The 24,906-nt window shown below is 48.6% G+C and overlaps 1 protein-coding gene across 1 annotated transcript in view; it reads right to left on the bottom strand.

Annotated features, from left to right (window-relative positions):
• Positions 1-1,397: 1,397 nt before the first annotated feature.
• DRC11 (dynein regulatory complex subunit 11) overlaps positions 1,398-24,906 on the bottom strand; it is a 153,925-nt gene continuing 130,416 nt past the window's right edge. Inside the window, exons 16-19 of the mRNA XM_078450742.2 lie at positions 24,122-24,208; positions 13,949-14,126; positions 7,397-7,635; positions 1,398-1,996 (exon numbers count right to left, since the gene is read on the bottom strand). Of these exons, the coding sequence (XP_078306868.2) occupies positions 1,874-1,996; positions 7,397-7,635; positions 13,949-14,126; positions 24,122-24,208 (627 nt within the window). The 3' untranslated portion in view covers positions 1,398-1,873. The remainder of the gene's footprint in view (positions 1,997-7,396; positions 7,636-13,948; positions 14,127-24,121; positions 24,209-24,906) is intronic.

The raw sequence follows: 24,906 nt of genomic DNA, 5'->3' as shown, positions 1-24,906 counted from the left end.
TGTTTATTAAGCTTTACCAACACAGATTTTATGAGTTATGACCAAGTGTGCTGGTCATGAAGAGAAGACCAAGTTCCATGGTACTGTCTACTTGTAACATTTCAATAATGTTTATTTCTTTACAGCCCTCGTGATTTTCATTTCTTTACAATCCCGATCCCATTCTTTGGTAATGAGCATCAAGTTCTAGAGCCTTGAAGTCTCTTCTTGAGTCACAGCCAAGGGTCAGCTTCCCATGTGACGTGATAGGAAGGGTCTTGGTGCAACCACTCAGGACATGTGGAAGTGAGGTTGGGTGGCCACTGCCCAACTCTCCGGCCACTTTGGGCTTTGGCCAGACACAGGCTGATGCGGGTAGTGGGGGGCAGGCCCACAGTCTGCGGAAACTGGGGTTCCTTCAGGAAGCGGAGGCAAGTCTGTGGCAGGCCAGTTGGAAAGCTGGGGTTGTTGATGCGCACAGACCGGGAAGCTGCCTTTCTGTGTGTGCAGGGGACATCCCCAGCACACGGGCCCATGGCCACCTCTCTCTGTCCTACTTTGTGCCCGTCTCCTGTGCAGACACAGGCTGAGGGGGTTGTGCTGGGGGCCGGAAGACACCCAGAAAGCACACGTGGTCTTAGGCATTGAAAAACTAACTTAACCAGGAATCCGGGAAAACCCAGAGAGCCAGCTTGGTCTATAGGGAGGGAGATTCTACAACTTTCTCTGGAGGGACCAGAACCATCGGATAGGATATTCTGAAGTTTCAGATTAAATTCCTTTCAAGTCTGCTTCCTCTGATGGCGTTCTCACCACAACTCTGAGGTGAGTTACTTACTGTCTTCCACCAAATCACCTTTCATATTCAAACAAAATTTAAATTTATATCTTGATCCTTATTTTTCTATTTTTTTCAAAGTTAAAAAGAGAGAGAGAAAGAGAGAGAGTGAGTACATGTGCAAGCAGGGGAAGGGCAGAGAGGGAGGGAGAGAGAATCCCAAGCAGACTCCACACTGTCAGCATGGAGGCAGAGCTGGATGTGGGGCCGAACTCACAAACCATGAAATCATGACCTGACCCAGAGCCAAAAGTCAGATGCTTAACCGACTGAGCCACTCGGGTGGCCTTAGTCTTGTTCTCGTTTAGCATTTCTTCCTTCTTCATTCAGGTTTCCTCTTCTCCACATTGACCCAATGTTCCCACAGTGCTTTTCTGCCGCCATTGGCCTGCCCAAGTTCCCATGCTTCCCAAGAGCAGCAGGCTGGGAGTGAGGAGAACTTTGGTCCCATTGTCCCAGATGTCTGCTGTGTGACCCTGGGCCCTAGTTTCCCCACCTTCAAAGTCAGAAGATGAAACTTGTGAATTTTAAACATCGTTTTTTGTCTTTTTTAGCTTCAGCCACCAAATTACTGAGTCAGTTCAAAGAAAATGGTTTTTATTCAATTATTTAAAATACATTAATAGAGCAAAGACTTAATATATCAAACTATGTGCAAGATAATATGCGGTATATACGGATTAATAAAAAGCTGGAGTGCTGGTGACAGACTCAAGGTACCTACTAGTTTGTCAAATCAGTGGATTTTCTAAATATCACATTTTAGTTTTGGTGACTGGTATTGATGAGCTGGAAAGATTGTGGAGTGTGTAATGAGTGGATTTCGGTTATATAGAAGCTTTACGTAGATTAAGAGACAGTTACAAGCTCTAGAAACAATTGCTATGGACGTTGAACTTGGTGTACAGCCTGCAAAGATCGGAGTGAACGCAGGGGCGGACGAACTCGCGGCGTTGGCCTGGGTCTTCTTCAGACAGGCGATGGTGAACCTTTTCCCTGGCAAGCCAGGACCGCCTCCATCCCTGAGACACTCGAGGATGGTTCCTCAGAAAGGCATTACTTTTTCGTCTTCTCCTTTTTTCCTTTCTTTTCCTTCTTTTCTCCTTTCCCCTTTTCAGTGGTCCCTCCTGTTAGTGCCAAGGCTCGCTTTTTACCCATAGGGGTTTTGGCATACCAGTCCTGAAATAAAACAGATTTGTAGGAAAATATCAAAATGACACTCATGCACCAAAATAATTCTTTTTTTTAAAAGTTTATTCATTTTGAGAGAGAGTGTGAATGAGGGAGGGGCAGAGAGAGAGGGAGTGAGAGAATCCCAAGCGGGCTCCGAGCTGTCAGAGCAAAGCCCCACGCGGGGCTCGAACCCACAAACTGTGAGATCAGGACCTGAGCCGAACCCAAGAGTTGGGTGCTCAAATGACTGACTCCCCCACCCCCCCAGGTGCCTCCCAAGGGAATATTCTTAAAAACAGAGAAAAACTTGCTAAGAAGGAAGGGGCAAGCAGCCGTTAAACTTTGGGCATTTAATGTATATTTAATACAAATTCTTTCTCAGTGGGTTTTCCAACCTGTCTTTTAACTTCCACCTCAAGGAGTTAACAGTTTCAGAGAATCACAGACCAAATCTGACTAGCAGCCCTTCCCAATTAGTCTCCTATCTTTCTGGGGAATCTTACCCTATCCTGAGGGCATGGGCTTTCTTGGTCATGTGAATGGCCCTCCATGGTTCACACATGGCCACCAGAAGCTAGACTGCTGGCTACGCAGGGGCCACAGGGAGGCCACGTAGACACGCCAAGGGGGACTGTTGAAAACATGGCAGAAATACTGGAGCCAATATGCCAACTAAGCGCCTTGTGGTTACAACTGGTCCTGAGAATGCATTTTCTCAACCTTCACTTTTCATTTGAAAGCTAAGAAACATTTTAGTTCATAAACTTTATGGTAGTAATAGTATTTCACTGAGTGACTATCCTACAAGTGGTTTCTCAATTCTCCTATTAATGGGCACATAAGTGGTTTCCAACTTTTTGTGAGGAATGATGTTGACATGCACAATTTTTACATATCTCCTTGTAAACTTATGAGAAAACTCTGGAGAATATCCAGAGAAGTAGGCTTCCTGGGATGGTAGGGCACGAGCATCTTCAATTTTACTGAATATTTCTAAATTGTTCCCTGGAGTGGCTGTGAGGGGGAAGATAGCTCAGTCTTTATAAGTCTTAACGTGTCTTTATTCCTTCCTGTCTCCTGGGTGCTAGTTTAGTTGGGGATAAATGTTGGGCCTACAGTTACTGTTCCTCAGCACTTTGCAGAAATGATCGTACTGTCTTCTGGTAGGGATTGCTGTTAAAGAGACGCCTGGCCTCTCCATTGTTGGCTTTTTATAGGCAACCCGGCATCTTTGAAGACTGGCTTATTTTCTTGTTTTTAGGTTCACAATAATGTATGTGAGTGTGGATTTATTTTTATTTGTCCTGCCGGTCACTTGGAGTTTGTTTTCAACCTAAGAATTCATGTCTTTAATTCAAGAAAATTTTCAGCAAGCATTTCTTTAAATCATTATTCCTCTGATATTTCTTTTATTCTCTTCCTCTAGAACTTCTGTTAGCTTGGGTGTCAATATCTTCAAGGTTCTTATTGCAGTTTATAGATTTTTATCTTTATGTTTTCCTGTGCTGCTTCCAGAGGGAGCATCCTCCAATCCATGAATGTGCTCTTTGACCATGTCTAGTCTAGAGTTCATACCTCTCTTACTTTTTTTTGGCCATTTAAGTTATATATTTTTAATTTTTTTCGAAGACTTTTATTTTTAAGTAATCTCTACACCCAATTTGGGGCTTAAACCCACAACCCCAAGATTAAGACTCACACGCTCCACTGACTGAGCCAGACAGGCAGCCCTATATTTTTTATATCTAAGCTTTCTTTTTGTGATTTCCCCCCATTATTATCTCTTATTCCATTTCTGCCTGTCTCTGTTTCAAAACTTTGTGTACATCTCTAATGGAAATGAGGCCTTCATTTATTATTTTGAACACCTGAATTATATTAATTTAAACTCTTTGTCAGGTTGCACTAGATTTCCTCAAATGTTTTGGAATTTTTATTTTCAGGTTCATTTTGAGTAGGAGGCTCTGTTTTGGTTGTATTCGTTGTATCTCCCTTATTTCTCCCTCTCTCACAGTGCTTCTACACAATTCTGTGAAGCCAAAATCCGGAAGCACGTCTTATAATGACGCTCCTCGGTGACGTCGACATACCACAGACCTGGAGGAAGGAGCAGCAGGTATAGTCTCTTTTCGTTTCCTAGCCCTGATTTTTCTCTATGCTGCTTGCCTTGTCTGTGTGTTTGAGATTTATCTTTGTTTCTGTCTGGCACTTGGGGATTTTTCTCATCTTTCTTTTAGCTTTGGCTCTGTTTTCCATGTAAGGTGAGGTGGCCACGTATTTCAGGTGATGAACTCCTACTAATTTATTTACATACAGTATTGGGGCATCTGGGTGGTTCAGTCGGTTAAGAATCTGACTCTTGATTTCCGGTCAGGGTTCATGAGATGAAGCCTGGCGTCGGGCTCTGTGCTGACAGTGTGGAACCTGCTTGGGATTCTCTCTCTCTCCCTCTGCCCCTCCCCAGCTTGATCTCTCTCTCCCTCTCTCTCTTCCCCCACCCTTGCTTGTGTGCTCTCTCTTTCTCTCAGAATAAATAAATAAACTTTATAAAAAAGAATATGGTCTTTGTCTTTGGCCTACAGTTTGAATTTCAGCCCTGCTCCTTTTTAGCTATGTGACTAGAAGCAAATCATTTTGGCTCTTTTTTTTTCTGCTGTAGCAAATTACCACAAACTTAGTGATGTAAAACAAACCATTTATTATCTTTCAGTCTTAAAGGTCAGAAGTCCAAAATGGGTCTCACTGGGCTAAAATCTAGGTGTCTGCAGGCTGCGTTCCTTTCTGGAACACCAGGGGGAATCTATTCCCTTTCCCAAGACCACCTGCTGTCTTGGCTCGTGGCCCCTCCTTCATCTTCAAACTGGCACCGCGGGGCTACTTGGAGTTCCAATGGATCCTTCCCAGGCTGCTGACTTTCTTGTTCTCTCTTCTGATTGCTTCTTCCGCTTTTTATGATTACACTGGACTCACCAGTAGAAGTCAGGATAATCTGTTTTAGGTTCAGCAGATTAACAACTTTACTCCATCTGCAACCTTAGCTCCCCTTTGCCGTGTAACCTACTGACAGGTTCTAGGGACTCAGATGTAGACGTCATTGCCGGGGGCACTATTCTGCTACCACAGAATGACTCTGTGACTCTATGAGTCTCTATGAGTCAATTTCCTCATTTGAAAACTGGAGGGATTATGAGGTCTAAATGAGTTAACAGAGGGCCTGGTACATAAGTAGTCACAAGTATTAGCTAACATTATTAGGATTATTACTAATATGTTTTTAAAGATTGTTTATTTTGAGAGAGACAGAGATAGTGCGAGTGGGGGAGGGGCAGAGCGAGAGGGAAAGAGAGAGACTCCCAAGCAGGCTCTGTACTGTCAGCACAGAGCCCAATGCAGGACTTGAACCCACAAACCGTGAGATCATGACCTGAACCGAAATCAAGAGCCAGATGCTTAACCGACCGAGCCACCCAGGTACCCCTAACGTTATTAGGATTAGTACCATTATGATCCTTAAATATTTTTTCCATCGTGTCCACGGGGTAGGGTATGATGTGTTTGGAGCATCGCCAGGACCCTAGTCTGACACGTCAGAAGCACGGTTAGGTCAGATTTCTCAGGGCAGAAGTGATTGACTTGATCACCAGCAGCTACAGCCACAGCATCACGTTATTCAGCACTGTGACAGCGCCTGTCCATCTATTCAATAAATCTGCCACTAAACGATTTCATTGGGCCTCTAGTTGGGGCCTGGCACTGTCTCAAGCTCTCGAGCTATTGATAAGAAGCAGAAATTGAAGGGGCGAGGGGGCTAGTAGTAAATGGTGGTAAAAAATGATTTCGTTTCCTCAAAAAAAATGAATAAAGTGATCAGATATGCCAAGAATGGAAGTGAAAAGCATGTATGTTCTCATCCAGGTTATACAATGGTGGCGTGCCCTTCTCTGGAATAAGTGTGATCACTTACAGTTACTGGACCTCAGGCACCTGTGACAGAAAAACGTCTACAAATCACTTCGGACAGTTAAAAAGCCAGCTAAGAGAAAGCATAGGTTCTGCTACCCTAAACCCAGCTCCTCAGAACAAGGAGGAAGGTGATTATTTCAGAAGGGCAAATAGAAATTGGGGATTTCAGAAGAGAACGCGACGTATCACGTGCAGAGGATAAATATTTGCAATTAATTCTAACAAGGTGTAAACAGTTAACAAGAGCCTTGGCTCAAATCCTTGGCAGGAATTCCAGCTTGGAGTTGGAAATATTTCTTTTCAGTTTTGCAAACCATAGCTGCCAAATCTGGCCTGCTGCATGATTTTGGAATAAAGTTTTATTAGAACGCAGCCATGCCCATCCATTTACGTACTGTGTGTGAACGCTTTTGTACTGTGATACAGGATTGAATACTTGTGACAGACACTGCAGGGCTCTCAAAGCTTAACATATTTGCTATCTGGCCCTTTATAGAAACATTTACCAATCCCTGCGCTGGATCATTATTTTGGCGATCAGTATTGTGACTATTTTCTACCTTGGACTGAAACGTTAGTGGCAAAAGCAGGAGGGAATCATGGTTTTCAGAGTTGGTGGACAACTATTATATTGCCAAGGGAAGTTTTCCTAATCTCAAGCAGGCTTCCAGACACAATAAAGCTTAGGCGAGAATTCTGATTCTTTTTCCGATGATTGCAGGGCCAATGTTGCGGTGGGTATAATCACACGGATATAATTTCCCTCCCTTGTTTTCCCAGTTGGCCAAGGAAACTGCCTCCCGGTCCCGAAAGTGGACACAACTATATTCACTTTGATTAGGAGTGTGAGGTGTGTCCGCTGGCCTGGGCACCCAGGACTCTAATGTTGACTTGCTTGCATAAGGCACAGAGCTCTCCACAACTTCCTTTCCTCCTGTAAAGCGGGGATTTGGAAGAGCTGGTTCTCAGTTTCCTCCAGATCTAAAAAATTCTATGAACGTCACAGAATGGGATAAAATATGGGCTAAAACCAGCATGGGCTTGAGATGCACCATTTAGGGAATAGTATTCTCTATGCACAACTTGTTCCGTTACTTGAAATACAAAGGGCGCGACACATGTACGCATGGATGTGTGTGCATGCCTGAGAGTGTGTGTGCGTGTGTGCGAGTGTGTGTGTGTATGTTTAAATCCAGTGGTTTTGAAGCTGCTATTCAATTCTGCAATTCGGCTGTTAGTTTATAAGATCATAGACCACATTTTTTCCTAAAATCGGGAAGACACATGTTCACGGGCAAGACTGGAAAGAATGTGCGATCGAAACATTTCGAGTTTCCAAATTTCATTGTGTATGACACATTCATGAAACTCAGGAACCAGAGGGAGGGGGTCACGTGACAGGTGTTTATGGCTGAGACAGGGCCACACGGGTGTTCCATTTACCTTAAAGCTCTCTTCTTCCTCCTGGTACACAGGGCTCATCCTGGTTAGCGCTGCCACGAACTCCGCCGCCACAAGTGGTTTGTAATTTTGCCGGTGGATTCTGCGGTCCGTGAGCACGCCTTTAACCACCTGGACTATGTGTCCTTGGGTGAAGCCATCGGTGACCTTCGCCAGGCAACTAATATTCAAGGCATTAGTAATGATGCCTCCATTGCGTTGAATGATCTGTTTCCACAGAACTGTGGCGTCCAAGATGGCGGAAAAGACACAGAGAACCAGGGTCACCACAGAGAAAGCAGGATTTTCTAGTTCTTGGTACAAAGTGGCATCTCACCAAGAAAGGGATGCACAGGAGGAACACTTCATTTTATTTGTAATTCAAATGAGCAGGAAGCCATAATAGCTAAATACTTTTTTTCCCTCTGAGTGATTTGCAACCATAAGACATACATATTGATGGCCCTGAGGTCCTAGATCCGCAAGACAAGGAAAAAATTAAACCACATTCAGTATAGTTTTAGTGTGGTACCTTCCAAGATGTTCAAGATCTTCCAGAATTGGAAATTCAGATAAGGGTATATATGAGATCTCTGCTCATCAGAATATTACATTTTCCAAAGTGTTTGAATGAGTAGGAGCTTGACCTTTAAAATTTTTTTTTTAGTTACAAAGGCTTTGTACATTATTTTTATATGTGGAATTGGAATGCAGATTCCAATCTCCATTCGTCACCAGTGGGTTCAGTTCCCTCAGGGTGCAGTTTGACCTGTATTCTCTCCCCCAACCCCAACAGCTGTAAATGGGCAGAGGTTGACTGAAATCCCCCCGGTTGGGTGCCCGGTTGTTCTCCGGGTTAGTGTAACCTGGGGAAATAGATTTCACTTAGAACATAGGGAGGGTGTGAAAATGAGTTATGAAATTACTCAACTTTAGATATAGACTGGACTCCCACACAGCATTTCAAATATTGTAACACTTAGAGTACTACATCCTTTCCACATTAGCTGTGCCCAGTGAGGAAAGGTGACGCATTGCTAAGACCACATGTCTCAGAAAGACTCTCAGTGCTGGAAAGATCTGGTCAAATGCCTCCCGAGCATTGTGACCTTCTTTGAGGAATATTCGAAACAGTTTTTTAAAAAAATGACCAATATTGGGTCCCCGGGTGGCTCAGTCGGTTAAGTGTCCAACTTTGGCTCAGGTCATGATCTCATGGTTCATTGGTTTGAGCCCTGTGTCAGGCTCTGTGCGGACAGCTCAGACCCTGGGGCCTGCTTGGGATTCTGTGTCTCCCTCTCTCTCTGCCCCTCCCCTACTCACGCTCTGTCTCTCTAAGATAAACATTAAAAAATGGAAAAAAATGACCATTATTATATAATCTGAGCACTGTCAGGTCTGGTAAATGACTAGCTCATCCAAATACATTGATCCAAAAACACTTGATAAAATGAAAAAGTCTAATTACTGTCCAGGAATAGAATGACCTTCAGCGTATCTATGAGTCACATCATAGAGTCGGACTTTGGGTCATGAGTCTTTTTAACAATCCAACTCCACTGTCCTCTTTGGTGGCGAGGCGGGGGGGTCGTCTTTGGCCTTGATGTCAGCTGAGTTGTTGGAAGGGGTGCATGTCCCCCTGGGGTCTGCAGTGTCTCCCAACTGTGCCAGGTTGGGTGTCATGGACCATACGGACCACCAGGTTGACCTAAAGCAACATCCAACCCTCTGGATCTACTCTCCTGCCTCCGTGGTGGGTTTGTTTGGGCTCTAATCCATCTTTGCTCGCCTGTAAAATGGGAGTTGATTTACTTCTCAGGCTGCTGTGAAAAATACATACAAGAATTTAGACAAAGCACTGTTGTAATATATGGTGGGCACTTTATTTTCTGTAGCTGTATTGCTGTTGTTGTTGTAATTATAACTATAATTATTATTTGTCATTCCATTTTGTACCAAAGTTTCCTAATGCTCATTAAAACGTCAATTATAAAAGATAGCATGAAATAAATACAGAACATGTCAAAGAATGTTTATGTAAAACAGATCAAGCAGGTGAGGATTACCCTTAGCTAGATATAACTGAGGAAATGTTAGAAATCAGAAGATACAACCCATAGGAAAAATAAGAACAATGACCAGACGGCATCATCCCTTGGGATCTAGTGTGTCCCCTGTCAAGATTTATTAGAACATCGAAAAAAGGTGCGAACAGGTGGGGACGGTGACTCTGGAAGCTGAGGAGAGGGCATGCTTTATGCGGAGTCACAGGATATAGCCCCTAAAGCTGAGGACCCAGTAGGTACCCCAGACAGGAAACTCAGACAGCTTCAGACTTGTGCACCCGGGCAAACTTCTTACCCGTGGCATGGAGTGGACCAGTCAGTAAGCAGTCGGTAAACGCAGAGGGTCTAGGATCCCAGAAACCAAACCCAGCTCTCATCCCTGCCACCCTGCTAGGCTATGACGGTCACAGCCTATCAACACGAGGGGCCTCTCCAAGTAAAGATTCTTCACAAATGGAGCAAACAACTACAATTACTCTGGTCCATTAAGTACATGTGAACACACGACTGACTCTTTAAAATGTATGATACTTGATATTTATGTAGCGTTTTGGTCAAGGTACTCCCAAATTCACAGATCGTTGATTTCCCCCCGATGCTCACCATTTGTTGATGGAGGCACAGTAAGGGGACTCGGGAAGCAGTCACAGCTACGGCAGGACATAGCCACAGCCTTCACAGGAGCCAGAGAACGGGAAGGAAAGAGGATCAGTTTGACTTCTCATATTGGATGGACTAGACTTGCCTTTAAAAGAACGGCTTCCACTGCTGTTACAGAGCCACCAGCTGTGGGGCTAAGAGGGGAGTCAGATGCAGAGTAAGTCACAACCTGAGGGGCTCACTGAGATGGGAACCCCACAGGGAGCACTGCAGCCACAGCTGCCGAGCATCTGGCCCAGCAGGTGCAGGCGGAGAGGACAAGAACACAACAGACACGGGGCTGGCGGTGGGTGTGGTGATGGGGGGGCCAGACCAGTGGAGGAGCTCACTGAGGGCCGCCGAGGTGCTCCCCAGACCAAGTCCCATATTTGCCTTCCTTCTCCTGGATGTGAAAGGCTCCTCGCTTCTTCAGATGAATCAACATTCTCTCTCCCTTCTTTAGGCTGAAAAGAATCTGGTCTCTGAATCCCCTCCTCTTTTTCTGACGTTCCACACGGATTCTACCCTGGCTCCCAACTGCATGCCTGGGATGATGTAGTGTCTTAAAATTCATTGTTTAATTTGTGGTTTTACAAAAGCACAGGAAGGGATAATATGGTTTGGATGAGCTTCTGAAAATCGGAAGACGTGGACTGGACCCATCTGACTAGACACTGGGTCTGGGGTGGGGGCCTGTGATGAATTGGGATATTAGTGAAACAGATCCCTGGGAAGAGAGGCCAGAGAGGAAGGCATTAGGAACGTGGGGAGAGGAGGCCCAGAGGGAATTCTGGGGACTAGTCAAGGCATTAATCAACCTTGCTGGTGGATTTTCTTTACAGACATTTAGAAGGAAACAGCTTGATTTGGAGAAAGAAGGTAGATACTGAATTCTACTAGGTAAACATTAAGGACTGTGTTTCCTCAAGCTGACCCACCCTTCCCTCCCCAACCCTGCCTAGAGGGATCTGAGAAGCAGGATCATGAATGTTCCCGAACACCTTCCACGCTCTGCTGCTGGTAGAGAGACGGCCAAACAGAGGCCCAAGTTATAGATTTGCAGTCCACGCTTTATGGGCTGGAAGAGACCACTTTTTGATCACTGCAAAGACAGGAACAGTCTTTCTTTAAGATGGATGCCCCAGCCACTGGGGCTATGAAAACTTCAAGGTCACCAGAGGAAATGCCAGACGGCATTGATGATGTCAGCAAGAATGGCGGCCTGAACAAATCACCCACCATGGGAGAAATATGTGAGAAGCACGTGGTTTAGTGGACAGAGCCCCGGGCCTGAGAAAAGTCCTGCACGCAAGGTTCTCATCTGCCCACAGGTGAGGGGATGCTTTCTCCTTCCTCCCCTGTGATGCCGCCACGGGGAGATTCAGATTGGAAACTGCAGTGTGATCTGTGTCCTAACACATGCCCGGCGTTCCATAAAAAAAAAACCCCCACAACTGTCCTTGTTATAACACCGACAGCTTCATTTTTAAAGGGCCTATGGTTTTGTCAAACAGTAGAAACTATTCAATCCGAAGTCAAGAATAACGCTCTGGTGCCTTAAAATTAATAACACCCTACCTTATTCCATTCAAATGGCTTAAGATCTATACCTACCGTCCAAAAGTCTGTGGAATTGGGAGAGGAGATCTGACCAACCAGAATGAGAGCGGGAAAGTTCCGAGAAGGCCAGGAGGATGGGACGCTCTGCGCTGACTCACGCGCTGCTGGCACCCACCCCGTTGTGTGAGTCTTTCCAGGCAGGGCCACGCATCCCTGTGTGCTTGAACTTCACTGGGGCCATGGGAGGCATCCTGGCCGATGCGACACGAGTGAAATGACAGCTGGCCCTTCTGGGCCCCGTCCCTAAAATCTCCTGTGAGATACTCTCTAGTGTCTTCTCTATTTTCCTTTTGTGCTAGCTGAACGCGAAGGTCCCCGTGGAGGGCCTGGTGGCTCTAGAAGATGGAGATGCCACTAAGATGATGAAGAAACAACCGAGACCAAAGTCCTCCTGTACTTTGTGGATAACATTGATGTGTGAAGCCAGGATCCCAGTTTATCAAGATAGAAATGAGCGCAAAGGGCACATGGAGTGGCTGAGAAGCTGGAAGTTTATTCTGTGTGGGGGCTAGAAGGTCGTCCTTTAGCAGGTAACATGGGCCGGGAGCTTAAGACCAACCGGAAAGGCCCGCAGAGCCCCTGTGTTTTGGGGATGCTATTGTGACTGGGGAAGGACGGATGGAAACCAGGTTTGACCTGGTCCTTTTCATGACTTCTCTTGACGTTTAACTGTTACCATATAGCCGCTGCCTCATCCCCACTACTACTCCACTGGGAGCAATTTCCTGCACATTCCATCACCATCACCATCACCACCGAACGTGCCCATGTGCCCACATTCTTGTCCATTCCATCACCACCACCACCTCTATTCCAAATCTACTACCGTGCCCATCACTGCCACCACCATGAGGGGTAAAGATGACCCCTCAACGGGCCACACCACATTATTCACACCCTTGTATAGTCCACTGCCCTTGAATCTGGGCTGGCCTGGGACTTCCTCTTGACCGGTAGAGTCTGGTGAAAGCGATCGTGTGCGACTTCTGAGGCTGAGTCACGAGAATCCTTCCGGCTTCTGTCAGAACCTCTGGAAACGTTTGCTCTCAGGATGCTCTCTCTTGGGACCCAGCCATTGTGCTGTGCAAAGCCACACGGAAAGGCCAGGTGTATACCCTATCTGGTTGGCAGCCCCCGCTGAGCTCCCGGTCAACAGCCAGCGTCGGCCCCAGTCACGGGAGTGAATGGCCATAGATGTCCAGCCCAGTTGAGTCTTCAGATGAAGTCCAAACTGACACCTGACTGCAATATCCCAACATACTTGAAGGAGAACCTTATGGCTGAGCCCGTGAACCCTCTGAACCATGGGATGGAATGATCTGTTGTCTTAAGCCACTAGGGCGGTTTGTTACACAGCAGTAGATAACAGAAAACACCAGCACCCCACCATGGCCACTTGCTGCCTGGTCCTGTACTCCTTCTTCATAACCACGGCCACCATCTTTGTTCCCTTCGTGCCCGGCACCACCCATGCTCTCGCGGGAGCTGGGACGGTGCTGTGTGTTCTGCCGTCCCCTCAGATAAGGGTCACGGCGGTCCTGGAGACTAAACAGTCCTCTTTATAGACGAAACAGTGGGGGCTCAGGAGGTCAACTGAGCCGTCAAGGTCACCGGGCCATCCGGTGGCAGAGCTGGGACCCAGAACCGGGTCTCCTCAGAACTCGTATCCCATGGCCCTTTACGGTTTCCCTGCACTGCCTCTGGGGGCACTTGTTTCGTGTTATTCCCATTTAGAAATATATCTCAATACAAGTAGATCTTGAATTTGTCTATTCAAGAGGAAAAAACTGAAAAAGCTCTCGTTAACTTCAATGGTTATTACAAGTAAGTCAACAGGCTCTTGGACTAATACTTTGAGCCTGGAAAACTTAACAAAAATCAATCTGTGGAAAGAATAATGCTCTCTGAGAAAGACGCCATCACTGTGGGTCCAAGACAACCGGTGTTCATCTACCTGTTGAAACAAAAGTTAGCACCTGCAAGGACTTCTGTCCCCTTCGGGGCCCAAAATAGGTATCCCTGTCCAGTTTCCTTTTGTCTTGGGTAAAAAGGACGAAGTTAACAACAGAAGAGACATGCACGTCTTGTCCTCGTGACCGGGCGGTTTGTATCTACGGCCCAGGCTCTGTGGGCATCCCAGGGCCCCTCAAGGGGCACCCACCTTCCGGTCAGGCCCCCACCCTGGCCCCACCCCAGTCACGGTGCCCGGGAAGGGGCTGGAGGTACTTGCCGAATCTGGAAGCATAGTCTGGTCTGGGAACCAAAATAATTTTTTGGTAAACTTTGCAGAAGGATTGAAGTTCCGCATCGAAAGGCCGCTGTGTGGTCCCCACGATCAGAATCCTGTCATCCGGTTTCAGGAGTCTCAGGATTTTCGGAAGCTGTTTTTTCAGGCGTTTAGGTTCCATCTGGGAGAAGGGGAGAGAGGGGGAAATGAGGCCACGCGCAGAGACAGAATCCAGGACGGGAGGACACTCACTCTCGGAAGCACCACGGCAAGCGTGGGTCACAGTGGCCTCAAGGCCCCGATTACACGATGCTCCCAGTTGGTCCTGAGCCCAGGCCATGATGTTTTTCCTGGCCCGGGTGGTTTGAATCCAGACCCTTCCTTTCCTCCACATCTGGCATCGGGACTTGGAAAGGGGGCAGGAAGGAAGCACCTGACCGATCTTTCTAGCCCCTTGACCCCCAGAATGGGACGCAGGGCCGATGTGCAAATGGAAGGAAGCTGGCTGGTGCCGGGACTCCCGGCGGTGACGCGCGTCCCTCCGAGCGGTTCTGAGGGTGAACCCGAGGCCGCCTTCACCGGCGGCCCTCACGGCGAGCCACCACAGGTCTGGATCTCACGTCTGAAAGACACCTGGTTACAGAAGAGTGTGAAACTTCTCTGAAGCAGTTTGGAAAGGGTTTGAACCTGTATCATTTTAGTAAAGGCCCAGCACTAATGAGGGAGAGGAGCAGGACGTGAGGTACCCCAGGGAGGAGGACTTCAGCTGTGGGGGTCAGATTTGGCCACGTCGCCATGGCAATGCACCAGCTTTCAATCAGCTCCCACCGCACAGCCACATGAGGAGGGAGGAGGGAGGAGGACGAAGCTTGGGGTGATGGAGACAGTGTCCATGGGGGAGCCCCGGGCACAGTCTCGGCCACTTTCGCTCTCCCTTGGCGAGGGGTGACGGAGCCAATGAGACCCTGAAAGCTGAGTGGGAGCGAAAGAAGCCCCCACGTGGCTTTTCTGGAGCAGAGCAGACCCCAGCTCTCACTGGGAACACCCAGCAGAGAGCGTCCTGTGCGTCCCTGCGTGTCCCTGTGCAGCCCAGCCCAGAGACAGCCCTGCAGACAGGGAGGGCCGGTAACACCTGGGGGAGAGCAGGTGTCTGATAAATCCCGCTCTCAGGAATGAAAGTGAACGGCAGGGTATTGGAGCCGCAGCTGGCTGATAGCGTTGGGTATGGTTTGCGGGGCCTCTGGGACAGGGACACTCCTGCTCCCCAGGAGGCTCTTGGTGGGCCCAGCAGAGCTGGGAGTCAGGGACGGGCCCACCATCTGCTGTACACAGGGGAGGGGGAGTCAGGTGCGACCGAGTGCTGTGGAGGGCAGGGGTGCCCAGAGGAGAGGGGTGGGAGAGGAGTCCTTCCGGGCAAGGGCAAGGGGCTCCCTGGGGGCGCTGCACAGGGTTCTTCTGAAGCCCAGGGGTGTCCTCTGTGCGTCGTGGGGCTGTTGGCTGTGCAGTGCCCACAGCGGTGTTGCTTTTGGTAGTGAGAAGGCCAGGTTCCATGTCTGGACTGACAAGGTGCAGGAGGGAGACAGTGGGAAAAGGCAGGAGCCTAGAGGCCACGGGGCCATTAGGAGGAAAGACTGGTAGGAAGTTGCATGAACTTGGGGAGCTCTGGTCCCAACCAGGCTTGAGACTCGAGGCCTCCGTTGGCGTCCAAGGACAAGGCAGGGAGCTGGTCTTCTCCAGCATTGACCCTGGACTCAGCACTTCTACGTCCAGGCTGGTTACGTGTCTTCCAGCTGAGTAATCCCAGGAAGGAGCAGCTCGTGAGAGCTTACTGTGTTCTAGGTACTTCTCTCTGCTCAGCATGGACTTCTCCACCTGGTCCTCACAACCTCCCCAGGAGGGGACAGTCCTCGAGACCCTGGGCCCAGAGAGGCTGTGTGACCTCCTGAGTCCCGGAGTTGATGAGTAGGACCCCGACTTCCAGACTGGCACTCCTCCCTCTGCTCTGCTGGGGTCCCCTTCCTCCCAGAGGGGATGTGCTGGGGGCTGGGGTGTCCCCCAAGTCTCCTTCCTGGGGAAAGGGCCTATCCCACTTGAGGGCTGCAAAGGAGACCTAAAATATATGTTTATTATTATTATATTGTATTATATTGTATTGTTAGGTTTAGATCATTATTATGATATATCCACATCAGCTTTATTAAGGTACAATTCACATACTCTACAATTTATCTATTTAAACTGTATAATTTAGTGGTTTTTAGTACATTCATAGAGTTGCGCAAATATTGTCCCTGTCAATTTTAGAACATTTTCATCAGGCCCAAAAGACTGTACCCAGGATTAGGCAAGAGGATATCTACTTTCTGTCTCTACAGATTTGTATATTCCGGATATTCTACATAAATAGACTCATACAATGTGTGTGTGTGTGTGTGTGTGTCCGTGGCTTCTTTCATTCTGCATATTTTGGGGGTTCCCCCACGTTGTGGCATGCGTTAATACTTCATTTTGATTACTGAATGACAGCCATTGTCCGGAAAGGCCAGATTTTATTTATCCATTCATCAGTTGATGGGTATTTGGGTTGTTTCCACTTTTTGACTACTGTGAACAGTGCCACCGTGAACATTTCTCTTGGGCACACACAGGAACTGAGTTGCTAGATCATATAGTTACTCTATGTGTAACGTTTTGAAGAAATGTCAGACTACTTTCCAAAGTGGCTGTGCCATTTTATAGTCCCAGAAGCAGAGTGTAAGGTTTCCAATTCCCTATATGCCCTTGTGAACACTTGTTGTTATGTATTTTTCTTTTCGCTTTCTTTTTCCTTTTTTAATTTTTTTAAAAAATAGTTTTTAAGTTTTATTTATTTATTTTGAGAGACGCAGAGACAGTGCCAGCGGGGGAGGGGCAGAGAGAGAGGGAGAGAGAGAATCTCAAGCAGGCTCCGCACCGTCAGCGCAGAGCCCCATGCGGGGCCTGAACTCATGAAATCACGAGATCATGACCTGAGCCGAAACTGAGAGTCAGACGCTTAACCAACTGAGCCACCCAGGTGCCCCTCTTTTCCTTTTTTTTTTTTTTTTAAATTAGGTATCCTAATGGATGTGAAAGGGTATCCCATTGTGGTTTTGATTTGTATTTTTCTGATGGCTGATGATGTTCAGCATCTCTTCGTGTGTTTATCTTCTTTGGAAAAATGCCTATTCGGATCTTTTGCCCATTTTTTACATTGGATTATTTGTCTTTTTATTATTGAGTTGTAAGAGTTCTTTATATGTTGCGGGTACAAGTCCCTTATCATATAGATTCATGATTTGCAAGTACTTTCTTCCATTCTGTGGGTCGTCTTTCCTGATGATGTCCTTTACAGCAAAAAGGTTTTTAGTTTCGATGAGGGGCAGCTTATTTTTCCTTTTGTTGTTTGTGCTTTCGGTGTCATAGCTAAGATATCATTGCTTTATTTAAGGTCACACAGATTTGTGCTTCTATTTTCGTCTAAGGGTTTTAGAGCTTTAGTTTTTACCTGTAGGTCTTTGATGCATTATGGGTTGATTTTTGAATCCTGTGTAAGGTAGGAGGTCCAGCTTTATTCTTTTGCAGGTGGTTATCCAATTGTCCCAGTGCCATGGTTTGAAAATATTATACTTTCTCCATTGAATTGTTTTGGTACCTTTGTCAAATTGAAACTGGGAAGTGTTGAATACTCCAACTCTGTTCTTTTTCAACATTGTTTTGGCTGTTTAAGGTCCCTCGAATTTCCTTCTGGATTTTAGGGTTAGCTTGTCAATTTCTGCCAATAAGCCCGATGGCATCTGGATGGGAATTGTGTTGAATCTGCAGGTAGTTTGGGAATTCTTGCCATCTCAACAACATTAAGTTTTTCAGCCCATGAGGCTGATGTATCTTTCCTTTTATCTAGGTCTCCTTTAACTTTTTTCAACAATGCTTTTGGAGTTTTCAGAGTAGAAATCTTGTACTTCCTTTGCTAAATGTATTCCCAAACATTGTTTTGGATGCTACTATAAATGGTTGTTTCTTAATTTCATTGCACGTGTATGGAAGTAAGTTGCTTTTTGTATGTTGATCTTGTATCTTGCAAGCTTGTTGGACATCTTTATTAGCTCTAATGCTTTCTTTGTGGATTCCTTAGAATTTTCTCTATATAAGAGCATGCCATCAGCAAATAGAGATAGGTTTACTTCTTCTTTTCCAATATGAATGCCTTTTATTTCATCCCCCCCCCCCCCCCCCCCCACTGCCCTGGCGAGAACCTCCAGTAAAATGCTGGAGAGAAGAGGTGACATTAAGCGAAAAGCCAAAAGTACGACATGACCTGTGGAGGTTAGTATGTGCCCTTTATCATGTGAGGAAGTTCCCTTCACTTTCTATGTCGCTGAGTCTTTTATCACGAAGGGGTGCTGGGTTTTGTCAAATGCTTCTTCTGAACGTATTGGGATGATGTGATTTTTGTCTTTTCTTCCAATGATGCGGCATATTACACAAACTGATTTTTGGATGTTAAACCCAGGGTAAATCCCACTCGGTCATGGCGTGTAATCCTTTTTCTATGTTGTTGGATTCAGTTTAGAGGGGACTTTTTGTAAAGTAATTCACAGCAGAAGAGGAGATGGAATTTTTATGGCAAAATGAATCCCGTAGGCTGGGCCTGAGGCCAGACCACCAGGCATCTTCCTGTCATTTCCTCCTGCGCCCACAGGAATCCAGAGCCTCGACCAGGAGGAAGCAATGGCCCTGCGTGATTCCACCCAGGAGAACAGAGGAGCTTAAAAGAGGGGAAAGCACAAGACAGGCATGATGGAATGAGATTTCCTGGAATCGTAGAAATGGCGCTCTGACCATGAGGATGAAGACCCGCTCATAAAGGGGCTGCTCCTTAATCCCCACCCCAGGTCTTTGCAGAAACGTGTCATCTCTCGGACCCAGCCTCCGGGCTGGCCTGGGACAGGGAGGGGTGTTTGTTGGGCCTTTACTTTGATACTGAACCAGGCTGTGCACCAACCCCCCAATCCCCCCACCCCCCACAAAAGCCCAAGGAAGAAACTCCATAATAACAGGCAGATAATATAGCAAATGGTTAAGTGCACAGATTTGGGTTCGACATATTTGATTGCAGTTTTGGCTCTGCTCTTGACAGCCGTGTGTCCTTGAGCAGGTTGCTCAGTTTCTCTGAGCTTTAGTCCCTACGTCTGAGAAATGGGGGAAATCAGAGAGCCTAACTTACTGGGATGCTGTGAAGATTGCATGGCATAATGCGTCTGTCTGACAAAGTGCTTGTTAAGGGATGATTTGTCTTTTCTTCTGCAATCCAAGTGCTGGTGGGAGACAATGCCGTGTCCACTCTGTTGAGGAGCAAGGTTTTTAAAGGGAAGAGACAGAAAAACTGGGGCCTTTGCAATTTGGAGGAGCCTAGCAATTTGCCAATAGAGCTCAAAATGACTGTGTAAAAAGCTCCCATCAGTTTCCATTATATTAGATGATAAGTCTTCCTCTGCTCAGCCCTGAGAAACTGCCTTCTGGGTCCCATGCCACTGAAGAAAGCTCTCTGCTGAGATTCTGGAAGGAGAGACCTCATAGGAATATCTACACCCGTGCCAGGAAATAATCCAAAGCGCTTAGATGAGGCTTGGAGAGTTTGGTGATATACGGGGTTCATTTTACCAGAATGAATCCAAAGCCCACTTATGAAGAGTGGTTAGATTAAATAAAACCAACTTTTTGAAAATACAGGAGCAGCAGTTTGGGAATGGGTAGGGGGGAGGAGAGTTTGGACAGGCTTTGCAGCCCTGTGGAGGAGGTTTCCCATGGATGTTTGCATCTGAGCACTGGGGAGACCATGGGCTGGGGAGACAGTCATTGGTTTGGGTGTGGTTTTTCAAGCCATGAGACGGTGCCCAAGGAGGGCCAGTAGAGAGAAATGGGCCATGGGCCTGGGGTAGAAACTCAAGGAGACACAGAAGGCACAGGAGGAGGAGATACAGAAAAAGGTGTTGGTGGGGTATGAGGAGGCCAGGGCTATGGAAGCCAAGGGAAGAGAGAGTTTTACAAAATGGTGGAATGTAGCCATCTTGGACATGGCATAAAAGGAGAGCAAGGGGACCAAAGTGTGTGTTGGCAAAATGGATGTCAAAGAAGAACTTTTTGAGAGCAGTTTCTGCGGAATTGGAAGGCAGCAAACAGACGAAGGCGGGTTGAGGAGTAAGTGGGGATGGTGAGAATAGACCGGTCTTTTGAGAAGCTTGATGGAGAATAAAGTGGGTGGCAGGGGGTGACTGGGATGTAGGTGGTGCATGTGGGAGCTGCCCAAAGGCTGGTGGAAGGAGGACTGATCCCAGGGCCCCAGTGACGCTGGAGACTGCCACTCTGTGGGGAAGAGGCGTGCTTGTGTGGTCTGAGCCCATCCCCAGCAGCCTAGTTGCCATGGTGATGGCAGTGCCGTCCGCCTGTTCTGAGGCAGATGATATTGCTACCTGCGTGTCCCGAAATGGCAGGGATACCTGAACTTAATTAGCCTGTTTGGATAACAAATGTTGTTCCTGGGCCGCATCCAGAGTGACATCCTCGCTGATGGTGAGGTGTCGTCCCATTAGGAGCGGATGAAAATGAAAGGCAAGTCCGTTCAATCAGCACTCCCTTGCACTCGGGCCACCCCTGTTCCAGTTCAGAGGCCTGTCCATTATGCACGAGACCCTGGCGCTCATCCATCACGCCAGCCAACATCCCCACGGTCACCTGGCAACCTCCGCAGCCACCGCCTCTACGGCCGGTCCCGCCAGCCCCCACACAACTGTGTTATTGTGGGCAATTTCGAATCAGTGCTTAGCATCCGCACAGCAATTCCCATTTGCTTTTCTGCAGTCAGCTCCACAAAGCCACACGGCCGCCAGCTCCAACAAAGCAAGAGATTCCCTCATGGAGGCCTCTTGCGACGTCGGGAAGGCTGCTAGACGAAGTAACGAAGGCTAATGGTGCAGAAAATGCAGCCGCAGCCTGTCTTGCCTCATTCCTAACGCCTTCGCCGCGTCCACAGACACCCGACTGGCTGTGTTGGGCCGCAGACGGTGGAGATGATGGGTCTGCTCCCAGGAGGAGGAGAGGGGAAGGGGGCTCGGCCCAGGCGTCCGCCTGGCTGGGGGTTTGTGAAGGTGGCAGGGCTGGGGCATACTTGGAGCTGGGCCATTTCTGAAGGTCTAGAGGAGAAAGGGCTTCTTGGGGTGTTGGGGATGACGGGAAGGGACAGGGGTGGGGGAATTCTGGAGCAGGGCACTTTGGGCTCTAAGGCCAGAGGGCCCCACGGGCAGTTTTCAGGATGTGATCTGGAGCGGCCAGGGGTAGGGGAGGTGTGGCGGGTGGATGCGGGTGTAGCTGAAGGCCGCACGGTGGGGGGTTGGGGGGGCGGGCAGCATGGCTGGCACTCCGTGGCGTCCCAGCTGGGAGCACCATCCAGACGGGGAGCAGGACTTTCGGACACACCTTCTTCTGGGTCCCAGCGCTATCCCCAATCTGCTGTGGCTCTCTTGGAGCCTTTGTCCTCTTGTGCCAAACAGGGCAAGGCTGCCTCCTTCCTAGGGTTGCCGGGAGCTTCCCCGACAGAGGCGTCGTGCCCCCGGGAACCTCTTCTTCTTGTGCACGGCGGTCGTATGTGTGAGGCCTGGGGTCCCCACACCAGGGAACCTGGCTTCCCTGGGCAGAGCCAGGCTCCGTAGCCATCGCGGCCTGCCTGGACTTCTTCCTTGCTTTGCTGCTGATGACGGGGTGATCCTCATGTATTTTACCACCTTGGGAGGCCTTACCCTAAAGGCTGAGGCGTCTAGCGGGGGAGTAAGTCACCGTGGGTGAGACTTTTTTTCAGGGGGAGATTCTGGGATCCCTCGGGTCCAAGAAGCAGCCACTGGAGTGCCGTTTGTGCTGTAGCTGAGGGTGGTGGACAAGGCAGCCTCCTGCTTTCTTTGCAGGTGGGCTTTCCTCTCTGAGCCTCAGTGCCTTTGGGACTGTGGAGCCTTTGGGACAGAGGCTGGACCATGGCGGAAGGAAGGCTGCTGGGTTTCCCTGGCGTGGCCGAGTGACCGATGAGACTGATGAGAAGCTGGCTGTGATGCCTCCCAGGTTCCTGTCCCCTGTGGATGCAGCTGCTGCCCTTAGCTTTCAGTGGTCACCTTCAGAAGGTAGGCGGCCAACGCTCGAGGCAGCTCCGGGCCCTGGTGGCCGAGGGACTTGAGAGCGCAAGTCAGGGGCCGGGTGTGGGGAAGAGAGAGCACAGCTGGACCAGCCTTGGCCCCAGATTTCCAGGAAGACAGTGGAGGCAGCATGAGGGACAGGCCCAGGACGTGGGGGGACACACATTCCCATGTACGTCTGGGGGGATCACACAGCGATTCCCCCTCACCCCTGCGGTCTCCTGCTGGGTGGGTTGTGCACGCCCCCAGCGGCTCTGTCTGGGCCTGGGATGGCCTGGGCCACCCGGCCAGCCATGGGGACATTCTGTCTCTTGTCTGTCAGGTGTCCCGGGAGTTATCTGAGGGCCTGGTCCATTTTCTCCAGTGCAGTTAATTCCCCGGACAGACGACAGACTCTTCTAATGCAGAGCTGGACAGAATTAAGGTCTGATTTATCCGTCGCAAAGACTCTGCTGCCAAAGGTCTTCATTTCCCACTGGAATCAAACCAGTCCGCGGCTGTGTTTGTGGGAACCGGAGGTCGTGCTGTGTCCCTGGGAATCCGCGACAGTAGGGCCTGTTCAGGAGAGAGGTCTGGAGACGGGCTTCTGGTCTCTCCCCTCTGCCGGCTGCCTGCCTCGCCCACGGGATGTGTCTGCTGAGCCCGTATTTCGTTCCCCGCCATCAGCCCTTCCCCCAGTGCTCCTCTGGCTCTCTTACAGGTGAGCATTTCACCGTCGCCCTGTTCCCCACAGACTCAGGTGTGCAGGTGAGCCCATGGCTGTAAGCACTCAGAGCAGAACCACAGCCCGAGGGGGTCATGGCAGAGAATGCAAGGGGCGCCTCATGAACCCGGAGGCTGTGCTCGCTGGAGCCCTGTAATTAAGTAGGCACGGAAGTGGATGCCCAGAGAGGTTAAGTGACTTGCTCACGGCCACACAGCCAGCTACGATGAACGGTGTGGTGAGCCCAGAGCCCACGTCTCCTAGTCTCCAGGCCGATGTCCAGCGGGAGCGTGAGAAGCCCTTGCTCTCTCAGGACAGAGTTTCTGATGACGTCGGGTGTGTGACACCTTGGGTCACACGCGCCCCGCGTGTGTCTTTAGATCTCTGATCTGGCCCGTAGTTAACTCCTGTCTCGACGCGATCGTAGGTGGGGACTTTCTTCACTGCAGCAGAGTGGCCAGCAGAGGGAGCTAGCTCCCAGATTCGGGTAAATCATGAATGAGTCCTCTTAAGAGTTTCTAAAATGACAGGGCAATCAAGGCTCATTTGGGGGAAGAAAAGATTGAGCTTTCATTCTTTTTCCAAATCAGCTCTACCTGCTAAAAATGATGTATAATGCATAAGGATCGAAAGTGATTAAAATCCTTATGAATTTAATCAGAAATTCACAGTTAACCACTATTTGCTTTGTTGCAAATTGATGTCGAATAACAATCATGTGTATCTGCAAATTTTTTTTAACTTGTGGGAAATTTGCTGGTGATTTGTGGGGGGAAGTTCGGGGGAGGGGGGGCCGTTTAAAGGAGAGAAAAGGAGGAAGGAAGCAGTTGAAAGCCGGCTCCCTGGAGGCCCCAAATGCAGGCACTTAGCAGTTCTATAGAAGGCCTTTGTTCATAAATTTCAGGCCCTTGCTATTTATTATTATGAACAATAGGAAATCCTAATAATAACTCCTCTGTGTGCCATTTGCTTTAACTGAGCAAAATTCTCTGAATTGTTTCTTACCTCTGCGTCACATGTTTGGGTCCAAAGCTCTCCCTCCCCCCTCTTTCCACACTTTCCTTCTTCTTCTTCTTTTTTTTTTCCCCAAATTATTCCTCATCAAAGCAGACCACTGAATTTTTTCAAATGCAGACATGTATAGGGCAGAGAGAGACTGCCCTTTCATTTCCTTCCTCCCGTAAAAAAGACCTTGAAAAATGGAGACAGTTCCTGGTAAGAGTCCCCTTGGAGGAAAGAAAAGGCCAAAGGAAGAAATGCTCGAGAAGCCCTTACCATCCTTTCTGCGCTGGGAACTTTCTTGTAGAAGGTTTTTTCTGTGTCTCCGATCCAGACCACGGAGGGCTGGAGCTGCCGGGCCACCTGCAGGGGGAAACGTACATGCTTGTCTTTCTTGGTCCCCGACCACGAACAGCAGGGCCCCCAAGACGGCTCTCACGGGGGAGCGGGGCCCGGAGGGGCTCCACTGCCCGACCCTGGCCCTCCTGCACGACAGGGCGGGGCCCCCACCGCGGCCTCCTCTCCCACCTTACGGGCAGGACACCCTTGAGGTCTGTGCATTTGGCTCTAGGACCCGGAGCCTTGAATCAGTCTGGCTTGAAATAAAATGACAGTTTTCTGCTGCAACAAAATCAAGGGGTGTTTGGGTCTCAAGCTGTAATTACAGCCTGCTTGCAGCTCCCAGGTTTATTCAGACCTGCTCCTCGTGAGAAAAGCTGTTTCAGCACAAGGGCCCCCGGAATGCCTTTTGTTCTCCTTGGTGTGGCTGTGCCTTTGTGGCCGGGTTCTGTCTGGGAAGTGGCTCTGAGCCCCTCCACGGTGGGCGGGGCTTCGCGACAGCGCTGGGACCGCGAATCACGGCCACACACCTAAGGATCTCTTCAAAGCGCCCCCATGACAGCAAAGTTTGGGTTTTTTTGCAACAACCTGTGCTTTGTGCAAAATTGCGACAGATGAAAGCCGGCCTCCGGCCGCAGCGAATGTAGTGTTATCTACTCCTATTTTTGTATTTCTTCAAACCTCATTAAGGCAGCGGGCATGATTTTTAACCAAGACAGGCA

This window comes from Panthera onca, chromosome C1 (genome assembly GCF_046562875.1).
Source record: "Panthera onca isolate mPanOnc1 chromosome C1, mPanOnc1 haplotype 2, whole genome shotgun sequence".
In the NCBI taxonomy this organism is placed as follows: Eukaryota; Metazoa; Chordata; class Mammalia; order Carnivora; family Felidae; genus Panthera; species Panthera onca.
Note: the sequence above shows the minus strand (reverse complement) of the source record. Positions and strands in the feature narration are given on the sequence as shown.